Source organism: Mastigoproctus giganteus, chromosome 14, assembly GCF_048544385.1.
Source record: "Mastigoproctus giganteus isolate SK-2022 chromosome 14, ASM4854438v1, whole genome shotgun sequence".
Taxonomy (NCBI): domain Eukaryota; kingdom Metazoa; phylum Arthropoda; class Arachnida; order Uropygi; family Thelyphonidae; genus Mastigoproctus; species Mastigoproctus giganteus.
In genome coordinates this window covers 10,183,314-10,209,173 of record NC_143588.1, presented here as the reverse complement: position 1 = coordinate 10,209,173, position 25,860 = coordinate 10,183,314, and the positions used below count along the sequence as shown (strand labels likewise).

The following is a 25,860-nucleotide window of genomic DNA, read 5'->3' as shown; positions in this document are numbered from 1 at the left end:
ATGCAATAAATAGCGTGCAATCGGAGTAAATGACTCTTTTGGTGGTACAGTCATCTCTGTTTGTGTACCAATGGTGCACCTCGCAGAAACCTTCTGGGCGTATGAAGGTTTTCCGCTATTTATCGGTTGAATGCATTTTCTGGCCTCCTGATAGGTTATGTTCAGCTCTGTTTTTATTTTTTGAATTTCTTTCTCGTCCTTCCACCTCTGGCATGCTCTAGAATAGGCAGGGTGCTCTCCTGGCAATTTATGCAAATTGGCTTGGACGCTGAACATTCCTTGCTCTCGTGGTCTTTCGTACCACATCGAGCGCAGGCGGGATTACCACGACAAGCTGTTTGTGAATGGCCGTATTTCTGACATCTAAAACACCTCAGTGGGTTTGGAATGTAAAGCCTCACTGGGCAGTTTAAGTAGCCTGCCTTGATGGAACTTGGAGGCCGTGGGGTGTTAAATGTTAGGATGAGGACTCGGGTAGGGACGAGATTCCCATCCTTCCGCACTGATATTTCTTGACAGCTGTCACTCCTTGGTCCTTTAGTTCAGAGCAGATCTCTCCTTCAGAGACATGAAGAAGATTCCACTCTGAAATGACACCTCGTGAAGAGTTCAAAGTTTTGTGGGGTGTTACACTGATCGGTATTCCCCCTAGGGATGTCGCGTTCAGGATTCTTTCTGCTTGCTTGGTGTTTGAAGCTTCGACTAAAAGATCACCAGAACACAGCCGTTTTACTGATTTTGGTGATCCTGCCAACCCCTCTAATCCTTTCTGGATGAAGAAGAGTGACATTTGGTCCTTGAGGTTGTCACAGACATTCTCTCAGATATGCCAGACAAGCTGTTCTTGCTACCTGGGAGTCTAAAACGCTGATGGAACTGATATTCGGGTGCTCAAGTCAAAGTGGACCCAATTTCGGCGAAGTCCGGACGGTCTATGACAGCCAAATCCTCTGCTTGCACCTTCACGATGGTGGGACTGTTAGTAATCCTGGGTATAACCTTCATGCACAAGTACATGGTGGGTGACCACCCAGGTGTGAACCAACATAAGCAGGGGTCGAGGTGTGGCGCCCACACCACATGGAGGAATGCCACCCCTCTATGTTACCAGGCAGTACTAGGTGGTAGATGACTCTCATCAACCAGTGAAATACCACCATTTTGCTTATTGGAGGCTTGAAGTGGTGGAACCCATGTTTAGTCTCTAGAGCTAAGTTCCGGCCAACCCTTCCCTATCTCTTCCATCATGCAGTATGATTGATGATTTTTGAGGTTATGATGAATGTCGTGGCGAGATCCAATATTCCTTACATTTCGAGGGTACAGCTCTTAAACGGTGTTCGCAGGCCGGCCGCTAGTTAGTACACCGGACTGAACCTATTGGTAACTCTCTAGGAAGCTTCCGGATCAGCTAGTGTATAATCTTGCTACCTCTACTCTGCCAGATAGTGACTGGAGGGAGTCCGAGTAGTGTGTATGCGGGGAGCATTGTCGAGGCCACGTTATGTCAAGGATCTGGGTATATTCTTACCACATGTACGCCATATCCAAAAATTTCATTACTTCATACAGCATGTCCCACCAACTTTTTCTTACTATTGAATACACCATGAATTGTCAAAATAATAGAGCAAGCTTATCTGCGAAAAGATCTAAACCTCCCAAGGACTTCCTAATTCATTTCACAAATATACGTGGTCTCAATTCTAATTTCAACGATGTCCATTTCCACTTTCAGTCTTCCAAACCCCATGTACTTTTTCTGACTGAATTTCAGTTATCAGTTGATTCAACTACTGCTCATCTCAGATGTCCAAATTATTTGCTGTATGATTCCTTTCGCCTCAAAGGTGGTACTTGTGCATATGTCCGTTCTGATATTCCCTGTCAGAGACTTGGCAATTTGGAATCTCCTCTCTTTGATCTTCTCTGGCTTAAAATCTCTCTACCTCATTGTGTAAAATTCATCTATTGTCTCTACCGTTCTCCCAACTCCACTAATCACTTGGAACTCTTTGACTTCCTCTCTTTGCAACTTGACTTTCTCCAGTCCAACTTTCCTGACAGTGAGGTAATTTTCCTTGGTGATTTTAACGTTCACAACTCCAGCTGGCTTCCGTTTTCTAGTCACACCGACCCAGCAGGTCGAGATGCTGAGGCTTTTGCAATTACTAATGACCTAGCACAGATTGTTCATTTACCTACAAGAATACCGGACAATCCTAATCATACAGCCAATACGCTTGATCTTTTTCTCACAAACAACCCTTCTAAGTACAAGGTTGAAGTGAGAGGTCCTTTAGGCACTTCAGATCACAACTTGGTGATTGTCTCTTCTCCAATGGAACCTTTACCTCATGGCTATTCCCAACCTCGTATTGTTTGGCATTACAAGAATGCAAAATGGGATGACCTGCGAGACTTCTTTTCTTCTTTTCCTTGGTCTGATTACCGTTTCAAAACTTCTGATGTCAACGTTTGCTCAGATCATGTCAGTGAAATTATTCTTGCAGGAATGGAATCCTTTATTACACACTCCACTTTAAAATCTCGTCCTTTATCTAAACCTTGGTTTTCCAATAAATGTGCTAAGGCTGTCAAAGAGAAGAACGTTGCATATCGTAATTAGCTTGTTTCTAATTCTTCAGTTTCATTTTCTGCCTACACCAAAGCTCGAAACAATTGTAAAGCAGTTATTAATCAGTCCAAACTAGAGTTTGAACAGGCTAAGAGTAGAAAACTTGCTTCTTGCCCTAATGGTAGCTGAGCATTCTGGTCTCTTGCCAAAGCTATTGGCTGCAACTTTTGCCCATATCTGCTCCCACCTCTGTCCAAAGCAGATGGTTCTGTTGTCACTTCAGCCAAGGATAAAGCTGACCTGCTAGCATCCCATTTTTCTTCGAGCTCATGTATTAATGATCTTGGTAAAACACCTCCCACCATTCCTAACACGCTCCATTCAATGCCTCCTGTGGTCTTCCGTCAAAAGGATATCAGAAGGATTTTGATGAATCTTGATGCTAAGAAAGCTCCAGGTCCTGATGGTATTTCTCCACTTGTTCTCAAAACCTGTGCTCCTGAACTTACTCCTATTCTTTGCCGCCTTTTTTCACTTTCTTATTCCAAAGGTGTTTTTCCTTCTGCTTGGAAATTTGCTCACATCCAGCCAGTTCCTAAAAAGGGTGACAAATCCCTCCCATCCAATTATCGTCCCATTGCAATTACTTCTACTCTTTCTAAAGTAATGGAGAAATTAATTAACCGCCAACTCTTAAACTATCTAGAAACCTTCCGTCTGATCAACGATCGCCAGTATGGATTCTGTCAGTGTCGATCCACTGGTGATATTCTGGCTTATGTTACCCATTTATGGACTAATTCAATGGAAAGGTTCGGTGAAACACAAGTAGTTGCTCTTGACATCTCAAAGGCTTTCGATCGTGTTTGGCATAAAGGTCTTCTAAACAAGCTTCCATCTTATGGTTTGCCAAATGTTTTTAGTAATTAGTTATCCAGTTTTCTCCATGATCGCTCACTGAGGGTGATGGTAGATGGCTCTCTGTCTTCTAACTTCTCCACTAATGCTGGTGTCCCCCAAGGTTCAGTTCTTTTCCCCCACTCTTTTCCTCTTGTATATCAATGACCTTCTTCCATTGACTGGAAATCCTATCCATAGTTTTGCCGATGATAGCACATTGCATTCAACTTTCCATTTTGAGAAACCTTGTCCAGCTCAATCAGCTTCAAGTTCTTGAAAATCTGCTGCCAATTCCTTAAATGCCGATCTTCAGGTAATTCTCCAGTGGGGCAAAGACAACTTAGTTGATTTCAACCCTTCTAAAACTCAGTCTTGTCTTATATCTCACCAAAAGGATTCTTCTGCTCCTATGCTTATCTTTAGTGACACTCCGATTTCTAGGCAAAATGATATATCTCTTTTGGAAATTACACCCTGACTTCTAATCTCTCTTGGCACAAACACATTACAAATATTGCTTCCTCTGCATCTAAAAAACTTGGTTTTCTCTTTCGCTCTCGGCGTTACTTTTCTCCCAAACAGCTGCTCACTCTGTATAAATCGCAAATCCGCCCTGCCATGGAATATTGTTCCCACATCTGGGGTGGTGAGCCCCAAAACCTCTCTCAGGCTTCTTGATTCCATTCAGAAGAGGGCAGTTAGGTTAATTAATGATTCATCTCTAACAGAGTCTCTCCACTCGCTTTCTCATAGACGCACTGTGTCTGCTACATGCCTCTTCTACAGATACTTCCATGGGCACTGTTCTTCTGAATTGGCTTCTATAATTCCCGCTCTCTCTTTCAAAACAGTCCGAACACGTGCCGCCACCAGCCAACATCCATTTACTGCCCAACTTCAAACCCACAGAACCAACTTTTCAACTTCCTCGTTTATTCATTCAACTGCTGTTTTCTGGAACAACCTTCCTTCATACGTATTTCCTGAAAATTACAGTCTACAGAAGTTCAAGTCTAATGTCAACATATATCTTCTTTCATCTTCTCAACCTCCAACCCAAGCACGGTACTAAGTACTATAGGTTATAATACCTCTCGTGTTTGGGGTTCTCATAAAAAAAATCTTCCCAATTGACTGCTCTCCGGTAGAATGGAGAATGAGGAAAAGTGGTGTTATAGATGGTGTTTTATCCTCAGTTCTGGATCTGCCAACCCGCACTGGACCAGCGTGGCAGATTATGGTCCATTTTTCCCTCAGCATGAATTGTTGAGGAGGCTTCCATCCTGCAGTGGGTTGATAATGGCTGCACTTTACTTTTTTTTTTTTACTTCTGGCTCTTTTGGCAGAATTGGTGTCATTCTCTTCTGATCGATTAGGTAGGGACCTTGTTGGGACCCCAGAAGAAATTGAATTTAAATTACTTGTAAGAGTAAAGAGAAAGTGTCTGATGTCTAAGTACCTCACCCACCACCGAGCCCTATGAGGGGATGCCCACTCGTGAACTAGCAGGTACTGCATACAAGAATGGGATGCCGAGTTCGCTTAGGAGCACCATACCCATGTTACCAATAAGTCTTTATCCCGTCCCAGCACCAAAGGGAGGGAGGGAGACTTATTGGAACGCAGTTGACCCTAGCAGTAAAAAACCACCCGCCGACTGATCCCAGTCGGGCCAGTCCGGGACCTCCCGTCTTGTCGAAGCAGGGGCCAAAATGTGTATTAAGGCTGGGCCCCTCAACCACCAGGATCCTCCTTTCCGAAATCCACGGGTCGCAGCGCATGGCTGCACATGCCGGATTCCAAAGATGTAACCCTGGAACCAAGGTATGGGCGTTAGATCCCAGTGATGCTAGTCTGGAAGTCCAGCAGCATCACTGGGAGGTCTCCTCACCACGTACAGGTGCCCACGTCGAGGGGACACAAAGAAGAAAGATCTTCCCGTTGACATTGTCTGAGGTTAATAGTGATAGGCCGGATGTTGCAAAATAGAAGCTGTTTTAAAGCTAATTAAGTTAGCAGTCTCTTCGGGTATCTTGTTGAGAGATGGTTCCACATCCATAGCCAAATGTGTAATGGGCGGTTAATAACGAAGGACCACAAACTTCATGCTGAAGGTCAAGAGATCATGTTGCTCCTTAGATAATTGTTTGCTACTCAAGTTCAAAACAAACTGCAGGTTATCTCTCATATGCGTGTTTCTAGCAGTATATGCTTCTCGTAATGAAGCGTTAAATTTATTCTGCTGACGTGCATGATACTCTTCAGTCACATGCATGGCTTGGGAACACAAAACATGAACCACCGTATAAAATATAAGCGGAGGAACAAAACCTCTTAATTCTAGCATGAGCCTGGATTTGTTCATGATGATCCTTTTCAATTCTGGATGAACACTATCAATCCAGTTTCCCAACGTTTTCAAACCAAAGCAGGCATGCCTCATACGGTCACATTCTCCTGTGACCGCATGCCTCAATACGGTCACAGGAGAATGGTTCCTTGAATCTAAAACCACTGGGAATAACACAATGGGCTTTACACCGAGGTGTAAAGCGTAAACGTTGTCTATTATAGGCTTCAGACAAACAATTTCTACAAACTGACAGTAACACCATACATTAAACAAACATTAGAAAACAGGCTTTGCGTGTCAGGTTGAATCTCATTAAAGTTTCTTGTGACAAACGACTAACTGGTTAAAATAAATTTATTAAAATAAATAAATGATATATACATAAGATAAAACACAGATAACAAGATAAAAGCATTTAAATACAATAACATAAAAGCGTTAAAATAGACTCCCCTGTGAAAGTGTTTGGAGAAGTTGGAATCTAAAGTTAATAAACTTGTGCATTCTTGGTTTTTAGCTAATAAGATTACCAAGAACATCCACTAGAAGTTTCATGTGACAGGTTGTCAATCCCTGCAGTTTTATGGACTTCCAAAGATCCATAAACCTGATATTCCTTCATGGCCCATTGTTTCTTGTTGTCATATGCCTATGTATGAACTTGATTAACAGGTTCCCAAATTATTAGCACCCCTTGTTGGGGAAACTGTTTACACTGTTTCCAGCAGTACACATTTTCTGTGTATTATTAAAGATTTTACTATTTCTGAGAGTGAGGTTATGGTCTCCCTTGATGTGGTTTCTTTGTTCACTTCTGTTCCTGCACAACAGGCTACTGCCTGTGCAAGACGTTTTTTGAGCAGGAGATACCACATCGGAAGACAGAATCTCTCTCTCTCTCTCTCTCTCTCTCTCTCTCTCTCTCTTCAGATGCTATTTGTACCACTCTCAATCTGTGTTTAACAGTGATCATGTTCATTGACTCTGTTTTGCCAAATACAGGGCACAGCTATGGTTGCCCCTGTTAATCCTATTGTAGCCAATATCAACATGGAGAAAGTTGAAAGTCAGATTTTCTTGAACTTCTGATCAAGAAAATCTGACTTTCTGGTGTAGTTATGTTGACAATATCTTTGCAACTGTTCCCTGGGGATCGGAATCTCAACTGCTGCAATATCTCAATTCCCTGTCGCCCATTATTCAGTTTATGATTGAACTAGAGGTTGATAATACTCTTCCTTTTTTAGATGTGTTAGTCCAATGCGTGGATTCGCGTTTAGTAACTTCTGTTTTTAGGAAGCCAATGTACCACTTATGGGTCTGGGCACGCCCCTGGTCATTTGCGTAGCATTGCTTGCTCTTTATTCTCCCGCGCTTGGATGCACACTAGTTTGACTGGTGACAGGCAATTTTCTAAAATTAGGGCAGAGCTTTCAAATTGCGGCTATCCAATTCATGTTCTAGATAGATGTGAGCTTCAGGCTCACAAATTTATTACACAAACTAACCCTCCTCGTGTCAATGAATTTATCTCTACCACCTACATCCCCTATTATCCGGGCATATTGGAATGTCTTGTAAGGTTTTTGCATCTCCATCATATACAATGTGTGCAACTTCTGGGGAGGAAATTACAGTCTTATTTCTAAGGGGAAAACACCTGTTCCTCCTTTCCTATGGAGTGGTTCCATATACCGCATTACGTGTCTGGATTGCAGGGGTGTTATGTAGGTGAGTCTGGTAAAAGATTGAAAGACTGGGTTTCTGAGCATGAGGTGGCTCTGCAAACTGCTAATTTTGAATGCTCTGCAGTTGTCGAGCATTATTGGGTTGAGCAGCACAATCTTGATCTCCGATGGGATATTGAAATCATCGACTAGTCAACGTGATTACCGGCAGTGCTCATAGCTTGAAGCACTGCACATAGCTACCAATAATAGTAATATAAATCACACGAGTGCACTTGCACCCTATTATAGAATGTACTGTATTGCAGTGCGATGAGTGCTGGCGGTCATCACATGTACATAATTCTGTTCTACCAACACCAGACCCGTAATACATGATCATGCCTAGTTGACTTTCTAGTTGACTATTGTAACCATCAATTCTGAAGGTTGACTATTGAAGGTAGTTGACTATTGTAACCATCAATACTGAAGTAACCATTCATCGACTAGCTGATGAAGAGGCACTTTGTCTCGAAAGCTTCCATGTATTTTAAAGCTGTTATTATATTTTAATACTTATCTTATTGTATATATCATTTATTTATTTTAATAAATTTATTTTAACCAGTTAGTCGTCACAAGAAACTTGGATGAGATGCATTTTTCTTTTTCACTCTTGGTGTTAGAACTTTTAAAGAAGTTCTAACTCAGTACAAATTTCAAATATGCCCTATCATGAAACATTTTTCAGGCATCTGTAGTGGTGGCCCCGAAAACCTCTTAAAAGCTTCTAGACTCCATTCAAGAGTGCAATCTGGTTAATTAATAACCTTACAAAGTCTCTCCACTCTATTTCAACAGTCATTCAGTTTTTATTTCATGCCTTTTCTAGAATAGATCCATGGGCAGTGCTCTTCTGAATTAGCACCTATAAATCTCCAGCTTTTTTTCTAAACCAGTCCAAACACAGGCTGCAAACTGTGAACAACCATTCACTGTCAAACTCCGGAGTCCTAAAATCAACATTTCCTCTTCCTCATTAAACTCTTCTGCTTCAGTTTACTGGAAAAAAGGTGGAGCAATCATCCCAACCTAAAACTAAGTACTAAAGTTCTAATACGTATCGGGTTGAGGAAGGGGTGGTTCATAAAAAATAAAATAAAGCAGTTTGAAGGTTCATAATATATTATAACCTTCAAACTGCTGCCCCAGACATATTTGTTATATTTTACTTAGTTTCCACCAAGTGAAAACTCTATGCCAACTCTTTCAAATCAATAATCACTCTGTTATCACCCAATTAGCTATTTTTCTATCAAAGAGTATTCTTCATTTCAATTTCAAGGCCACTTATTAATTATAGGCACCAATGCACAGATTCCAAAAATTTCCAATCTCAATGATGTCAATTTCCACTTATAGTCTGCCTAACCTTATGTAAGTGAATAATTTGGACAACTGAGATGAGCAATGGTTGAATAGAATCCCAATTATCGATTTATTCAACCACTGCTCATCTCAGTTGTCCAAATTATTCACTGTATGATTGCTTTCGCTTCAAAGGTAGTACTTGTGCATATGTTCACTCTGATATTACATCACAGAGATTAAAAATTTGGAATCTCTTTTCAATCTTCTCTGGCTAAAAATCTCTCTACCACATTCCGTCAAATTCATCTGTTGCCTCTATCATTCTCCCAACTCCACTTGGAGCTCTTTGACTTCCTCTCTTTGAAACTTAACTTTCTCCAGACCAACTTTTCTAACAGTGAGATATTTTTTCCTTGGTGATTTTAATGTTCACAACTCCAGCTGCCTTCTGTTCTCTACTCCAACAGATCCAGCTGGTTGACATGCTAAAGCTTTTGCAATTACTAATGACCTCGCACAGACTGTTCATTTACCTACCAGAATACCAGACAGTCCTAACCACAGAGCCAACATGCTTGATCTTTTTCTCACAAACAACTTTTTTAAGTACAGCATTGAGGTGTGTCCTAGACACCTCGGATCACAACTTGGTAACAGTCTCTTCTCCAATGGAACCTTTCTCTCGTGGCCATTCTCAACCTTGTGCTGTTTGGAATTACAAGAATACAAAATGGGATAATGTGCGAAATTTCTGTTCTTTTCCTTGATCAGATTACTGATTCATATCTTCTAACTTCAATGTTTTCTCAGATCGGGTCAGTGAAATTATTCTTGTAGGATGATACCATTTGTTCCACAATCCTACTTAAAACCTCATCGATTATCTAAACCTTGGTTTTCCAATAAACATGCAAAAGCTGTTCAAAATAAGAAAGTTGGATACCACAATTGGATTGGTTCCAAATCTTCAGGTTCATTTTCTGTCTAAAACAAAGCTCGCAACAATTGTAAAGCAGTTATTAATATGTCGAAACTTGATTTTGAACAGGCTAAGAGTAGAAAACTTGCTTCTGGTCCAAATGGCAGTCAAGCATTCTGGTCTCTTGGGAAAGCTATTGGCCACAAATTTTGCCCATCTCTGCACCCACCTCTGTCAAAACAAGATGGTTTTATTGCCATTTAAACCAATCTGACCAGCTAGCAACCTACGTTTCTTCTAACTTGTATATTGATGAACCCTTTAAACCACCTCCAATCATTTCCATACACTCTGTTCAAAGCTTCTAGTGGTCTTCTGCCAAATGGATGTCAGAAGGATTTTGAACAATCAATGCTAAGAAAACTCCAGGTCCTAATGATATTTCTCCAATTGTTCTCAAAACCCATGCTCCTCCTGAGATTACTCCTGTTTTGTGTTACCTTTTTTCACTTTCTTATTCCAAACATGTTTTCTCTTCTGCTTCAAAATTTAGCATTAACATTACCATACGAGGAGTGGTCAATAAGTATTTACACTCAGCTAGAAATATTTGAGTTAGGGATTCAATATATTAACTAGGTTGAGATCCGATCACTATAAAATTTCTTCATTTGCAAGGCAAAGAAGCAAAATAAACCCATTAGGAGATGAAACCTGTATACGGGAAGGTTTGTTCACCATATGAGACTATGAGACTGAAAAATTGGAAAAGGCTATTTGGGTGTGAGAAAAGCAGTGTGCATGATGGTCCAAGAGGAGAACCCATCTCAGCCACAAATTTCACTGGACAAAGTGGAACAGTCAGTGTAGTAAACTATACAAGAACACTCAGCCTTAACCATGTATATGTTACCGGCAAAGTGTAGAATCAGGCATTGTATAGAATGCTTAGGCAACGTATGAAATAAACTTTTCTTTATTACATATATAGTAATACCCCGAAGTTACGCGATAGGTGGGTCTGACGAAAATCGCTTGTCGAATTCGCTTAAGTCTGGGTACAACTTTGCATAGAAATACATATAAATTTTGTTTAATTGGGACCAAGGACTACCAAAAACACTAGTTTAGAAGAAAAATATTTAATAAAATTGCAGTTCTTTATACATATTAATACAAAATATGTATTAAAAAATAAATGAGTTACGTAAAAAAAGTTATTTCGATGTCAATGGCTTCAGAAAATCTAACAAATTTGTCTGACGACACAGCGCCTTCTTTTTTTCACGCAGAATTTCTTCGTAGCAAGCTAATAATTTTTTTATTCCTTGCTTTGTAGCTATAACGCGTTCTTCATTGCAGTCTGTTTTCTAAAATTTTTAAGCCCTTTTCAATTGACCTGAGACCTTCTGTCAAGCTTGCAATTGTCATGTGCTTTACTGGTGGAACTGGGTCTGAAGTGTCGGATACTTCAGTGACGTTTTGCTCACGCATCTCTATGAGCTCATTCATTGTCAGCTCCTGACTATGTGAATCCAACAGCTCGTTGACATCACCACCATTGACTTCCAAATCTAATTGGATGGCAAGATTAACAATTTCTTCTATCACATGAGCGACATGATCAGTTTCTGGCGTTGTTTTCGTCTCGTTTCTGAAGGGGGAAAAAAAAAAAGGAACAAATTTCTTCCAGACACCATTCAATGCTTTTTTGTGAATTTCATCTCAAGATTCTTCAATGATTCTTATGGCATCTAAAACATTGAATTGATTTCAAAAGTCTTTAACAGATATCTCACTATTTTGTCTCATAGTTTCATTCAGATGTGCAAACGAACGCCTTGTGGAGTAAGCCTTGAATGTTTTGATGACCCCCTGGTCCATCGGTTGAAGCAAGCTGATTGTGTTTGGAGGCAAAAACACAACTTTCACACGTGGGTCGAAATTAATTAGGGTGGAAGGAGGCTGACCAGGTGTATTGTCAATAAGAAGCATCACTTTAAATGGAATCTGTTTAGACTTGCAATAATGTTTGACTTCGGGTATGAAGTGGTGACCAAACCAGTCCTCAAAAACGGAAGCTGTCACGCAAGCTTTATGATTTGACTTCCAAATCACCGGTAAGCTAATTTTAGATATACACCAAACGAAAAAATCAAGAACCGCATAATTCCAAGTTCGCATAACTTGGGGTATTACTGTACAGTATTTATTGTAATATTTTTATACAAAATACAACAAAGCACAAAATTAATATACAGTATAAATATTCAAATAGATAAAAAGAAAAAGTTCAAAAAAATTCTATATGTTATGTTAGCAGTGGGAAATACATTTAAACTTAAAGTACATGATGCAAGAAAGCAAGCTTATATACCATCATAGCATCAGCCAAAAAAAAAAAAAAAAAAAAACCTTATTTCACCCATCGACTCGCTCCAAATGTTTGCCAAGTACTGCCTTGAATCTATTTAAGCAATCAACTTCTACAACGACAGATGGAAGTTTGTTCCACCAAACAACCACCCGCTGGCTAAAGGCACACTTCCGCACATCTATCCTACAACTGCCTTTCCTCAATTTGAATTTATGCCCTCTCAGGCAATTATTCTGAGCAAGAGGAAGAATCCCATCCACATTGAACATGCTCAAACCATTCAAGGCTTTATACACCTCAATCAGATCACCTCGCAGTTGCCTAGTCTCCAGACACTGTAATTTGCAAAACTTAAGCCTTTCTTTGTAAAAGCAACCCTTCCTTCCATTCACTAATCTTGTTGCCCTTCTCTGTACTCGTTCCAACAGCTTTACATCCTTCTTAAAATGAGGCCTCCAGACCTATATACAGTACTCAAGGTGTGGCCTGACCATTGCCTTATACAAGGGGATAATCACCTCCTTATCCCTGCTACAAAAATTCCTGTATATCATTGACAAGACACCATGAGCTACTCTTGCAGATGGTCTGCATTGATCAGAAAACTTTATATCTGCTTGCACAATTACCCCAGGTCCTTTTCATTCTCTACCACTGTCAGTATAGTACCACAGAGTTGATATATTACTCTGGAGTTACTGCTTGTCATATGTAGTACTTTACATTTGTCAATGTTAAACTTCATTTGCCACCTCTCAGCCCATCTGCTCAACTTTTCTAGATCCTGTTGCAGCAATATACTGTCATTAGTGTCATTAACAACCCTGCCAACTGTCGTATTGTTATTGCAAACTTGGACATTAAGCCTGATATACCATCATCAATATCATTAATAAATACAGAAAACAACAATGGACCCAACACTGAATCCTGAGCAACTCCACTAATAACATTAGTCCATGAAGAGCAGTATCCATTGATTACCACTCTCTGTCTTCTCCCACTCAACCATCCCTTTATCCATAGCAGCAATTTGCCTTCAATGCCACACTGCTGCAATTTGTGCAGCAGTCTTCCATGTGCAACAGTATCAAAGGCTTTTCTAATATCCAAATATATGATATCAAAGTTATTCTTTGCATCCAGTTCCTTGGTGACTACATCATAGTATCCAATCAAATTAGTCAGACAAGACTTCCCCTTAACAAACCCATGCTGTGTCCGAGCTTTAACTGAAGTCTTGTCTAGATGATCCTGCAATGCTTCTTTAACCAGTGCCCCATTAATTTCCATGGAACAGAAGTTAAACTAACAGGTCTGTAATTACCTGTCTCCCTTTGTCCTCCTTTGTGGATTGGGGTCACATCTACACATCTCCAGTCCATGGGTACCTCCCCTGAGTACAGGGAAGCTGTCATAATTATGGCTAAGGGTTTCCTCACTTCCTTTGCCGCCTCCTTTAATATAACTGGATAGATTCCATCCACCCCAGGTGCCTTTCTTATGTTTATCTTCAACAATTTCTCCTCCACTTTACTCTCAGTTATTACAAGATTATCTAGCTTACTGCCACAGTTGAATACATCTCTGGCATTCCCTCCCTGAATATCTCCTCATGTGTGAATGTCGATGCAAAATATTCATTTAGTTTGTTAGCTACCTGAGCAAGATCATCAACATTTAAACCATCGATATCAAGTGGACCAATCTGATTCATCACCTTCCTTCTAGAGTTTACATAAGTAAAGAACTCTTTGCTGTTTTCCTTTGCATCCTATGCAAGAAAAATGCAAGAAATTCCATTCCAATCCAATGCAAGAAAAATGCATGGGATTGAAAAATCTCATGCATTTTTCTTCTCTGTCACACGTCTAATTAGTTTATTTGACATCCATTTAGGCCTAAATCTTGAACATATTTCTTTGTTGGTATGAAAAGACTAGTAGCTTCCAAGATTAATTCTTTGAATGCTTCCCATTTTGAATTTTCTGTTGGTTTCACCTATAGAATTTAGATACTGTCATCATCAGTTGGTTCCACCATAAAGAATTTAAATACTGTCTCAGACTACCGTAGTCACCTTTACAAAAGCAAAAACCCTTCCCTTTAGCCTTGATGGTAGTTACCTCTTTGAGTAAATCCCAATTCAGCACACGGTGATAACTGCCACCTAGTGGTTCCTTTATCTGCAGATTCTTGATGCATGAAGAATCACTACTGATAATCAGGTCAAGAGTATTATTCCCTCTAGTTGCCTCCTGAATATGCTGCTGTAGAAAACAATCATCCAATAAATCCACAAAAGCCTTGCTAGTGTGTGAGTGACCAACCCACAAATTCCAGTCAATATCAGGGAAATTAAAATCCCCCATTATAAGAAACTCTAATTTACTCGCCCACTATTTCTCGGCACAATTGCTCATTATACTCATCAGATTCATTAGGCCTATAACACACGCCTACTCTCATTTTTCCTTTCCCAGTGCTTATGTCACACCAAACTGACTCAACATTGCATTGTTCACCAACATAAATTGGATGCACTGCCTTAGATTTTATGTGTTTCTTAACTAACAGCATAACCCCTCCTCCCTTCCTGTCCTGTCTATCCTTTCTGTACACATTGTACTCCCCAAATTCCAGTTCTGCATTCCTTATATCTCCTTATATATAAGCATAATTGACCCTCTGAATATTTCTATTGGAGAATACACCGACTTCTAATCTCTCCTGGGATAAGCACATTACAAATATTTCTTCCTTTGCATCTTAGAAAAATAGGTTTTCTTTTTGTCCTCATCGTTACTCTTCTTCCAAACAGCTGTTCCACCTGTACAAATTGGAAAACCCGCCCTACCAGAGAATATTGTTCCGGCATCTAGGCCAATACCTCTGGACCCCTCTCAGGCTTATATTCCATTCAAAAGAGAGCAGTTAGGTTAATGACTTATCTCTACATAGTTTTTTTTTTTTTTTTTTATGAAAACCCCAAACACGAGAGGTATTAGAACCTATAGTACTTAGTACCATGCTTGGGTTGGAGGCTGAGAAGACGAAAGAAGATATTTGTTAACATTACACTTGAACTTCGGCAGACTGTAATTTTCAGGAAAGACATACGAATGAAGGTTGTTCCAGAAAATGGCAGTTGAAGGAATAAACAAGGAAGATGAAAAGTTGGTTCTGTGAGTTTGAAGTTAGACAGTAAATGGATGTTGGCCAGAAGCAGCACATGTTCGGACTGTTTTGAAAGAGAGAGCGGGAATTATAGAAGCCAATTCAGAAGAACAGTGCCCTGGAAGTATCTGTAGAAAAGGCATGCAGCAGAAACAGTACGTCTATGAGACAGAGAGTGGAGAGACTCTGTTAGAGAGGAGTCATTAATTAACCTAACTGCCCTCTTCTGAATGGAATCTAGAAGTCTGAGAGAGGTTTTGGAAGCACAATGTTCCATGGTAGAGTGGATTTGCAATTTGTACAGAGTGAACAGCTGTTTGGAAGAAAAGTAACGCCGAGAGCAAAAGAGAAAACCAAGTTTTTTAAATGCAGAGGAAGCAATATTTGTAATATGCTTGTGCCAAGAGAGATTAGAAGTCAGTCAGGGTAATCCCAAAAAGAAAATAAATCATTTTGCCTAGAATTCAGAGTGTCACCAAAGATAAGCATAGGGGCAGAATAATCCTTTTTGCAAGATGGGCTCACATCTGGTTAGTATGGGCTTGGCACACCCAGGGCTCCTGAGCTGGATGTCATCATTCTTCTCTTTCTTGGTGCTTTCCTTCTACTTCTGACTCTCTCTCTCTCTCTCTCTCTCTCAGGTCTCATACCCTTTTAGAGTAAAAGTAAAGTGCAGCCATTATCAACCCACTGCAGGATGGAAGCCTCCTCAACAATTCATGCTGAGGGAAATGGACCATAATCTGCCACGCTGGTCCAGTGCGGGTTGGCAGATCGACCGTATTCAGCAGTCAGGGGCTTGAACCCCAGTCTACTCAAAGAGCGTGTGCTACTGCACTCCCGCTCCTGCCCACTTGGCTACGGAGGCCGTCCTTTTAGAGTATGAAGAATAAATACAAGAGGAAAAACGAAAAAAAAAGTAAATCCAAGTTTTAACTTACCTGTTGAACCACCAAAATAAAAGTTTTGATAAAAATGATGAACTGTGCTCAGGACTTTCCTTCTGAAATAGGTATTAAAATTTCAGTTACAGTAAGTATTAAAAATGACAATTTATTAGCATGTTAGTTTATAAAATACTGTAATTTAATGATTGTAAATTATCTCTTCTGCAAAAAAAAATAACGTCATATACCAAAATATCAATGCATTTGAAATGTGGACATACAGGTGACCTCCACTTAATGCTGATGATCCATTCCGGAAAAACAGAGCGCTAAGTGAATCAGCACTAAGCAAGCGCTGTATTCCCGTAATGTAACATATGTATTTGTAAGTCGTGGTCTATACCACCACGACTCACAATAAACAGTAGTAAAAAGATGCCAAATGTCAGCCAAAATATTTAATATTAAAAATCTGAATTTAATTTTCAAATTCAGTCTTTTTCTTACCTTAGTAGGCTTCATACTGAATCCAGACAATGTTGCTTTTTAATTCTTATCGGCCATTATTCATCTTTGAAAATGTAACTACATTGCATTAATTATTAAATAATGTTCGAGTAAACTGTCCGCTACCTAACACTGCACTGAGTGATGACTAGACTTCGAATTAATGCATATAACGCAAATATTACAAGCAATATACTTGATCATTTTTTAAAATGTTGATCTTGGAACTATGTAACAAGCCACCATACTGCAATTAAATTAGCATGGAAGAAAATTTAGCAAGTCGGCGTGGGAAAATTTTTAATGCTGTTTTGCTATTCATTTTCAAACTATCTACTACATCAGATGAAACGTTTTCGTTAAACATGCCAAAAATTTAATCTGTAAGCTGATAAAAGAGCATTACAGTGAGTTGTTATGTTATGTTATTTGGTTTTTAGGAGCATTAGCAACTAAGGCCATATTGCTCCCGGAATATGCGGTGGTCATTCCCTGACCTTCCCGCATCCTCCGTATTTGGTGGTGATGGGCTCGAACCCCGGTCTAATCAAGAAGCATGTGCTACGCACTGCGGCTCCTTCCCACCTGGCTACAGAGGTGCCCTAGTGAGTTGTGACAGCGTTAGAGTGAGATATGGATTATAATATAAGAACAGTGTTATAGCAAATCAGCATAGAGCAAACCAGGTTATAACAAGGACCTGCTGTATAAGAAAATGAAGATATCATGGAAAAGGAAACTAAGGAATGAAAATGTACTGAAAATGGCAAACACTAAACATACACTTCTAAACATATTGAAGCAAGAAAAATAGCATATAGGACCACCTGATTAAAAAAAAATGATTCGGAAACTGTTAATGGAAGAGAAAATAGAAGGCAAAAGAGAAAGAGGAAAACCCAGACAATCATGGATAGGAAACAGACTGGAGTGGGCTCAAAATAACTTATACACTTGGCAGAATTGAACTACAGCTGGTAGCGGAAAAAAGAGACTTGGGTATTACGATACAGTCAGGTATGAAGTTCTCCGAGCATTGTAGCCTAGTTGCAAGGAGGGCCCATGGTGCCCTATCGATGATTTATCGAACAATCGCTAGTAGACATAAGGACATCATAATCCCATTATATAAGACCACACTTGGAATACTGTAAGACCACACTTGGAATACTGTGTTCAAGTATGGAGACCACAAAGAAAGACATTGTTCTTCTTGAAAGGATCCAAAGACGGGTAACTCGCCTTGTGAGATTGGCAAAAGGGCGTCCATATGAGGAAAGACTTCAAATATGTGGGCTGCGGAGCTTGGAAGCTAGGCACCTTAGAGGAGATTTGATTGGGGTGTTTAAGGTCGAAATTTTCATGGTTATAAATGATTCTAGAACAAGGGGCCATAATTTCAAGTTATGGGGGGGAGTTGTTTAGACTGGACTGCAAGAAGTTTTATTTTAGCCAGTGAGTTATAAATTACTGGAATAAGTTACCTACATGGGTGGTAGAGGCTGACAGTTTGGGGAAATTCGAAGGTCAGCTGGATAATTACCTAAAGAAGGAGGGAAATGCATAGGTTGTCCATTTCCTTTTCTCTTATTAATTAGTATTTTTTTTTCTTATTATTTTTTTAATTTCTTATTTTTTTAAATTTTCTTATTATTTTTTTTAATTTTCTTATTATTAATGCTTTTATTTTTTGTTATTTTATGTTATTATTATTTTTATTTATTTATTTATTTTTTGGCTGGTACAGCATAAGCCATAGGCTTCCTTGTGCCATATGGCCATTACTAATACTAAAGATGTCACTACCATCGAGGATACAGGGAAGCTTTCTTGCTTTCGAAGAGGAGACTACAGTGGTCACAATGGGAAGCAATCAGGGAAATAATCATAGGTGCTACTAGGCTTTTCCTACCAACAAAGATATGTTCAAGGCTCAGACCTAAAGGGATGTCATATGAACTAGAGACACTCTAGAGAAGAAACATACACAGGATGCATATAAATAATAAGGTGATACAGAAGCCTATTGATATAAGCTAGTCTGCAATCAAACAGGTTGACAACGGAGGTTTGGCAAGCCAAGTATGATAATGAGAAGTCTCTGGCAAAGAATGACAAATAAAGCAGCATAGACCTCTTACTCATTAACAGTAAAAGGAAGGGATTGGAGCACACTGGTCCACTTGATGTTTTAAAATCCTGCTCAGGTTGCTGACAGGGAAGGGGATGCCAGAATTTCATCAAACTCTAACAAGAAGTTGAATGATTTTGGGAAAACTGAGAGGAAATGGAAAAGAAATTAAAAAGGCAGCTGGGCTGGATGGGATTTATTCAATTACATTAAGGAAGATAGCAAAGGAGGTAAGCAAACCATCCATAATTAGGAGAGGAGCTTTAGATTCAGGGGAGGTCCCTGTGGACTGGAGATTTAACCCCAATTCGCAAAACAGGATAAAAGGTGATATGAGTAATCACAGACCTGTTAGGTTAACCTCTTAGGTTAACGCAGGGAAAATAATGAAGTCTTTGGTTAAAGAAGTAATGCAGAATCATCGAGACAGGAGGGCAGTTATACTTCAGTCAGAGCATGGGTTTGTTAAGGGAAGATCTTATCTGACCAATTTAATTGGATACTGAGAAGCAGTTACAAAGGAACTAGATAAAAAAAAAAATAACTTTGATATCAAATAATTGGCTTTCCAGAAAGCTTTTGATACCTGTTGCACATAAAAGTTAAAATCCCACATTATAACACAATCTGATTTACTGGCCCATTATATTTCTGTGTCCAATTGTTTGTTAGAGTCATTAGGCCTATAACACACTCCTACCCTCATTTTTACTTTCCCAGTGCTTATGTCACACCAAACTGACTCAACATTGCACTGTCTATGCCAACTGGATGTATTTCCTTAGATTGTTTTTCTTAATTAACAGCATAACCCCCTCCTGCCTTCCTATCCTGTCTATCCTTTCAGTACACATTGTACTCCCCAAATTCCAATTCTGCATTCTCAATTTATTTACTATACTGCTTATATCTGTGTGACACAATCTCTGATTTCTCAACAATATCTGCCTTTGATGTCTTGACCAGCACTTCAAATTCATCAAATTTATTTACTATACTTCTAACACTGGTGTATATGCAAATGTGCATGCAAGTATACATGCACCTTCTTATTCTTAGTTACCCTAACACAGCCCATGTATTTATTTGTTTCATGTTGACTCCCACCAGTCCCTGAAGCCCCAGCATCCCACCCTACAGGCCGCTGCTCATTCTAATAGAAACAGTGCAAGAATCACTTTCACCTCTGCCTGCGGTTACTATTAACCTTTTAGTCTGTGAATCCCCCCAAAGCTAGCAGTTTCCCGACCCACCTAAAGCCGCCTCGATAGTATCAGCAAACTCTTGAACTCTTCCCATCCCTGTAGAAGTAGTCTCTCCTGTTAACAAGCAAAAATTACACTTAGAAAAATTCTATCCCATGAGCCTTACACAAACCCTCCAGGGCCAAATCGATTGACAAAGGTCTCATCATATACTCCCTCCTATTGTGTCTGGGCAGAACTGCAGACACTTCCAAATTTAAACCTAACTCTCGACTTTTTTTTCAGCAATGACCTGTACTTGTTAAGTAAATGTGCAGATCTCTTACTCTTAATGTCATTAGTGCCATAGTGTACAACAATATCACCCATTTTGCCTTTAAAAGATGATATTTGTTCTACAACATCAACTTTTACCATTGGCAGACATACCCTGGTCCGATTCCACCTATCTTTTACACAATATATTACCCATCTCTCTCCAACAATAGTCACCGGCAATAACTAACTCCTGTGGGACCAACACATTCTGCCTTGGAGATTGCCGCTATGTTGCCTGATGCACAAGAGTGAACTCTAGAGTTGAGTTGGGCAGTTGACATCTTGGTTGGTTCTCCATTTTAATACCTTCAAGGGCATCTACAATTCTTCAAACTCTCATAAGTGTCCATCAGAATGCTGAGTTGGTGACTAATTTCTTGACACACACACACTGCACCTAGCACACACATTCTCCTTTGCTAGATCATGTCATGTTCCAGAGAGTTCTGCAAAATTTTCATAAGTTGCACATTTTTTTAGGCTGTGATGAATCAGAGAAATGCCCCTCTCGGTTCTCCCCCAAGTCTCAGCACTCCTGCTACTTTGTGCCCATTGCTTTGCTTCAGCAGCAAAGCAATGGGCATGATACTGAAATTATCTGGGGGCATGATACTGAAATTAACAATGAAAATTAATAAGAATAATAAGTTTAATTAATTATCAATATTACACTTTCTAGTAGATTCCTAAATGCAGTGATACATATTACACTATCTAGTTTTATATTAGAGCCACACATTTACCACAATTCAAAATTTTAATTCCCCACCACTCACTCTATACGAAAACAATGGCTGCAAGATTCGAAAGAAAAACGTTTTACGTATATTAAGTAATAACCTACAAAATCTCTATCTAAATTAAAATTAACAATAACAAGAATAACTAAGTCTATAAACCTACTTATATAGTACAACATAATATGATAATTAAGTAAATAAAATAGCAAAACACTGATTTTTTTGGAGCTTGTAATTCACAGTTTTTTTTTTTTTTTTTTTTTTTTTTTTTATGAGAACCCCAAACACGATAGGTATTAAAACCTATAGTATTTAGTACCAGTTAGGCTGGAGGTTGAGAAGATGAAAGAAGATATTTGGTGACATTAGACTTGAACTGCTGCACACTGTAATTTTCAGGAAATATGTATGTATGAAGAAAGGTTGTTCCAGAAAATGGCAGATGAATAAACAAGGAAGATGAAAAGTTGGTTCTGTGAGTTTAAAGTTGGACGGTAAACGGATGTTGGCTGGTTGTAGCATGTGTTCAGAATATTTTGAAAGAGAGAGCGAGAAATATAGAACCATAGAAGTATCTGTAGAAAAGGCATGCAGAAGAAACACTACGTCTATGAGACACAGTGAAGAGAGACTGTTAGAGATGAGTCATAAATTAACTTAACTGTCCTCTTATGAATGGAATCTAGAAGCTTCAGAGAAGTTTTCGGGGCATTGCCCCAGATATGGGAACAATATTCCATGGCAGGGCAGATTTGTGATTAGTACAAAGGGAACAGCTGTTTGTAAGAAAGGTAACTGAGAGAAAAAGAGAAAAACCAAATTTTTTAGATGCAGAGGAAGCAATATTTCTAATATGCTTGTGCCAAGAGAGATTAGAAGTGAAGGTAATCCCCAAAAAAGATATATCATGTTGTAGAACGGAGTATCACCAAAGATAAGCATAGGAGCAGAAGAATCCTTTTTGCGAGATATAAGACAAGACTGAGTTTTAGAAAGATTGAAATCAACTAAGTTGTCTTTGCCCCACTCGAGAATTACCTGGAGATCAGCATTTTACGAATTGGTAGCGGATATTTGAGAAGTTGAAGCTGATTGAGCAGGGCAGGGTTTCTAAAACTGGAAAGTGGAATGCAATGTGCTATCATCGGCAAAACTATGGATAGGATTTCCAGTCAATGGAAAAATGTCATTAATATATAAGAGGAAAATAGTGGAGGAAAGAACTGAACCTTGGGGGACACCAGCATTAGTGGAGAAGTTAGAAGACAGAGCCATCTGCCATCACCTTCAGTGACTGAATAGAGAGAAAACTGGATAACCAATTACAAAAAACAGTTGGCAAACCATAAGATGGAAGCTTGTTTAGAAGACCTTTATGACAAACACGATTGAAAGCCTTTGAGATGTCAAGAGCAACTACTTATGTTTCACAGAACTTTTCAATTGAATTTGTCTATAAATGGGTAACATAAGCCAGAATATCACCAGTGAATCACTGACGGAATCCATAATGACGGAAGGTTTCTAGTTAGTTTAAGAGTTGGCGGTTAATTGATTTCTCCATTACTTTAGAAAGAGTAGAAGTAATTGCAATGGAACGATAATTGAATGGGAGGGATTTGTCACCCTTTTTTAGGAACTGGCTGGATATGAGCAAATTTCCAAGCAGAAGGAAAAACATCTTTGAAATAAGAAAGTGAAAAAAGGTGGCAGAGAATATGAGTAAGTTCAGGAGCACAGGTTTTGAGAACAAGTGGAGAAATACCATCAGGACCTCGAGTTTTCTTGGCATTAAGATTCATAAAATTTCTTCTGACATCCTTTTAACGGAAGAACACAGGAGGCATTGAATGGAGCATGTTGGGTTCTTGTAATGCCAAACAATGAGGGTGGGAACAGCCATGAGATAAAGGCTTCATTGGAGAAGAGAGGTGTTTTACCAAGATCATTAATACATGAGTTGGAAGAAAAAAGGAATGCTAGCAGGTCAGCTTTATCCTTGGCTGAAGTGACAACAGAACCGGTTTTGACAGAAGTGGAAGCAGAGATGGTCAAAAGCTGTGGCCAATAGCGTTGGCAAGAGACCACAATGCTCGGCTACCATTAGGGCAAGAAACGAGTTTTCTACTCTTGGCCTGTTCAAAATCTAGTTTGGATTGATTAATAACTGCTTTATAATTGTTGCGAGCTTTAATGCAGACAGAAAATGAAACTGAAGAAATCGAATAAGCCAATTACAATATGCAACATTCTTCCCTTAAACAGCCTTACACATTTATTGGAAAACCAAGGTTTAGATAAAGGACGAGATTTTAAAGTGGAGTGTGTAATAAAGGATTCCATTCCTATAAGAATAATTTCACTGACATGATCTGAGCAAACGCTGACATCAGAAGTTTTGAAACAGTAATCCGATGAAGGAAAAGAAATCTCGCAGGTCATCCCATTTTGCATTCTTGTAATGCCAAACAATGAGGGTGGGAACAGCCATGAGATAAAGGCTTCATTGGAGAAGAGACAATCACCAAGTTGTGATCTGAGGTGCCATGATGTATAGAAGACTTGTTTGTGAGGAAAAGATCAAGCATGTTGGTGTATGGTTAGGATTGTAACGTATTCTTGTAGGTAAATGAACAAATACTTGGGCTTCGTTGAAAGAAGAGTCTTTGAGGCAAAATATATGAAGCCTATATTCAGCTATTTCAAGGCAAAAAATCAAAATGCGGCTGTAAACACGCTAGATATTCCCAATGATTTCTTGTCTTTGACTGAGGCGGACTACCTTGCTAGAAGCTTTGAAGAAATTTACAAAACATATTAAGCAGATGACAAGATGGAAGGTAACGAAAATTTTCTTCTCAATTACATTGATACACTAACAGTATTTGAAATCAACCAAGCAGAATTGTTGAGCACAATCCACAGTATAAAAAAAGACTTCACACAAGGCCCAGACGGTGTCCCTACTGTTTTATGGAAAAAATGTGGAACCACACTTGTAAAGCCATTACCTCATTTAATAAAATTGTTCTTTGAGAGTGCAATCTATCCAGCTCAACTGAAAAAGGCATTTGTTATCCCTCTTTACAAAAAAGGAGACCCATCCTCACCCAACAACTACATACCAGTCTGTCAATTAAATACACTCTCAAAGATAATTGAATCCATTGTAATGAAGCAGCTATTTAACTTTATGAAACTTAATGTCAGATTATTCTCACGGATTTATCAAGGGTCGTTCCACCTGCACAGATATGATTTCGTTTGTCTCGAATATATATCAGGAGCTTGACGATGGAAAACAAGTCAACTCCACCTTCCTTGATTTAAGCAAAGCCTTTGACAAGGTAGTCCATCAGAGACTAATCAATAAACTGCATTGCTATGGTCTCAGAGGACAGGCAATAAACTGGATTGCAAACTACTTGGAAGGTAGAGAAATGTCGGTAACATTTGAAGGTAAAATTTCATATCCTTTCAAGACTGAAATTGCTGTCCCACAGGGTTCATCCTTAGGCCCGCTTTTATTTCTTATCTACATCAAGACCTGCCAAGTACCCTTGTATACTACCAAATCAAAATCAACATATTTGCAGAAGACATAAAAATTTACCAGTGATTGCATCATCCTAAACAAAGCTATTCAACGAGTTATTCAGTGGCTGAAGGAGAACAAAATGGTAGTTAATGAAAATAAGTGCGAGCTGATGAGCTTTGCTAATGCACACAAGAAAAACAAATTTAATTTTTCTTATTGTATCAACAAGGCAATCAAAAAAATTAGTACAGCCAAAAATATAGGTATCTTTATTAAAGAATCATTTTCCTTTGATGTCCATGTCTCAAACATTGTGAAGGCAGCTAGAAAAAAACTAGGTTTCCTGAAAAGAATTAACAGAGACTTTAGTCAATTGACACTTTTCATCTTTCTCTACAAAATCTATGTTAGGCCAGCCCTAGAATTTGCCTCACAGGTCTGGTCCCCACATGCTGCTTACCAAAAATTAGAAATTGAAATTATTCAAAAAAGAGCAATACAGTACATTTGCTTTAAAAGTGGCCTTGAATAGAATGAGAAATCCTACCAAGAGCGGTGTGTATTCTTTGAACTTGAAACACTGGAAGAAAGAAGAGATGAAGCCAATTTACTCCTTTTTAACCAGCTGTTAAATGGTACCCTGAATTGCCCTCATCTCGTCTCACAAATAAATTTCAATGGACTGACTTTAAGAAACCATCCACTGCTGAAACCATCCTATGCAAGGATAAATTATGGATACAACTTCTATAACAGAACTGCAAGATCAATCAACAAAGCAAATCTGGAGATATTTGACACCCCCTGGACACTTCAAGAGGCAACTGAAATTGCTAACCTCATCCGTTACCTGAACCTTAAAATTGACTCTTCTTGCAAGTTCTAAGACTCTGGTTGATTGTGTAATGTGGGTGAAGAAATACTAGTGCTCTACATTACTCCTACCTGTTCACTTAAATCTCACTGATCCATCCTTTTTTTATTTAGTTAGTTTTATTTTTATCTGTAGATTTCGATTTACTGTTTTGTGTTATCTTTATGTACATTTACTTTTCTCTTTACTTTGGAAATATATACTCCAAGCTTCTGCTTTGAAGCTTGTGTAATAATGATCAGTAGCTGCACCCTCAGGCACATTTGATTGCTGTTTTGTAGCTGTTAACAACAATAATAATAATAATAATAATAA

At 39.0% G+C, this 25,860-nt stretch overlaps 1 protein-coding gene across 3 annotated transcripts in view; it reads right to left on the bottom strand.

The window, feature by feature from the left end:
* LOC150074975 (ATP-binding cassette sub-family C member 1-like) overlaps positions 1 to 25,860 on the bottom strand; it is an 889,139-nt gene that overhangs the window by 692,818 nt on the left and 170,461 nt on the right. For all 3 annotated transcript variants that reach the window (XM_090388347.1, XM_090388349.1, XM_090388348.1), the window contains exon 6: positions 16,287 to 16,348. In XM_090388347.1, the coding sequence (XP_090244473.1) occupies positions 16,287 to 16,348 (62 nt within the window). The remainder of the gene's footprint in view (positions 1 to 16,286; positions 16,349 to 25,860) is intronic.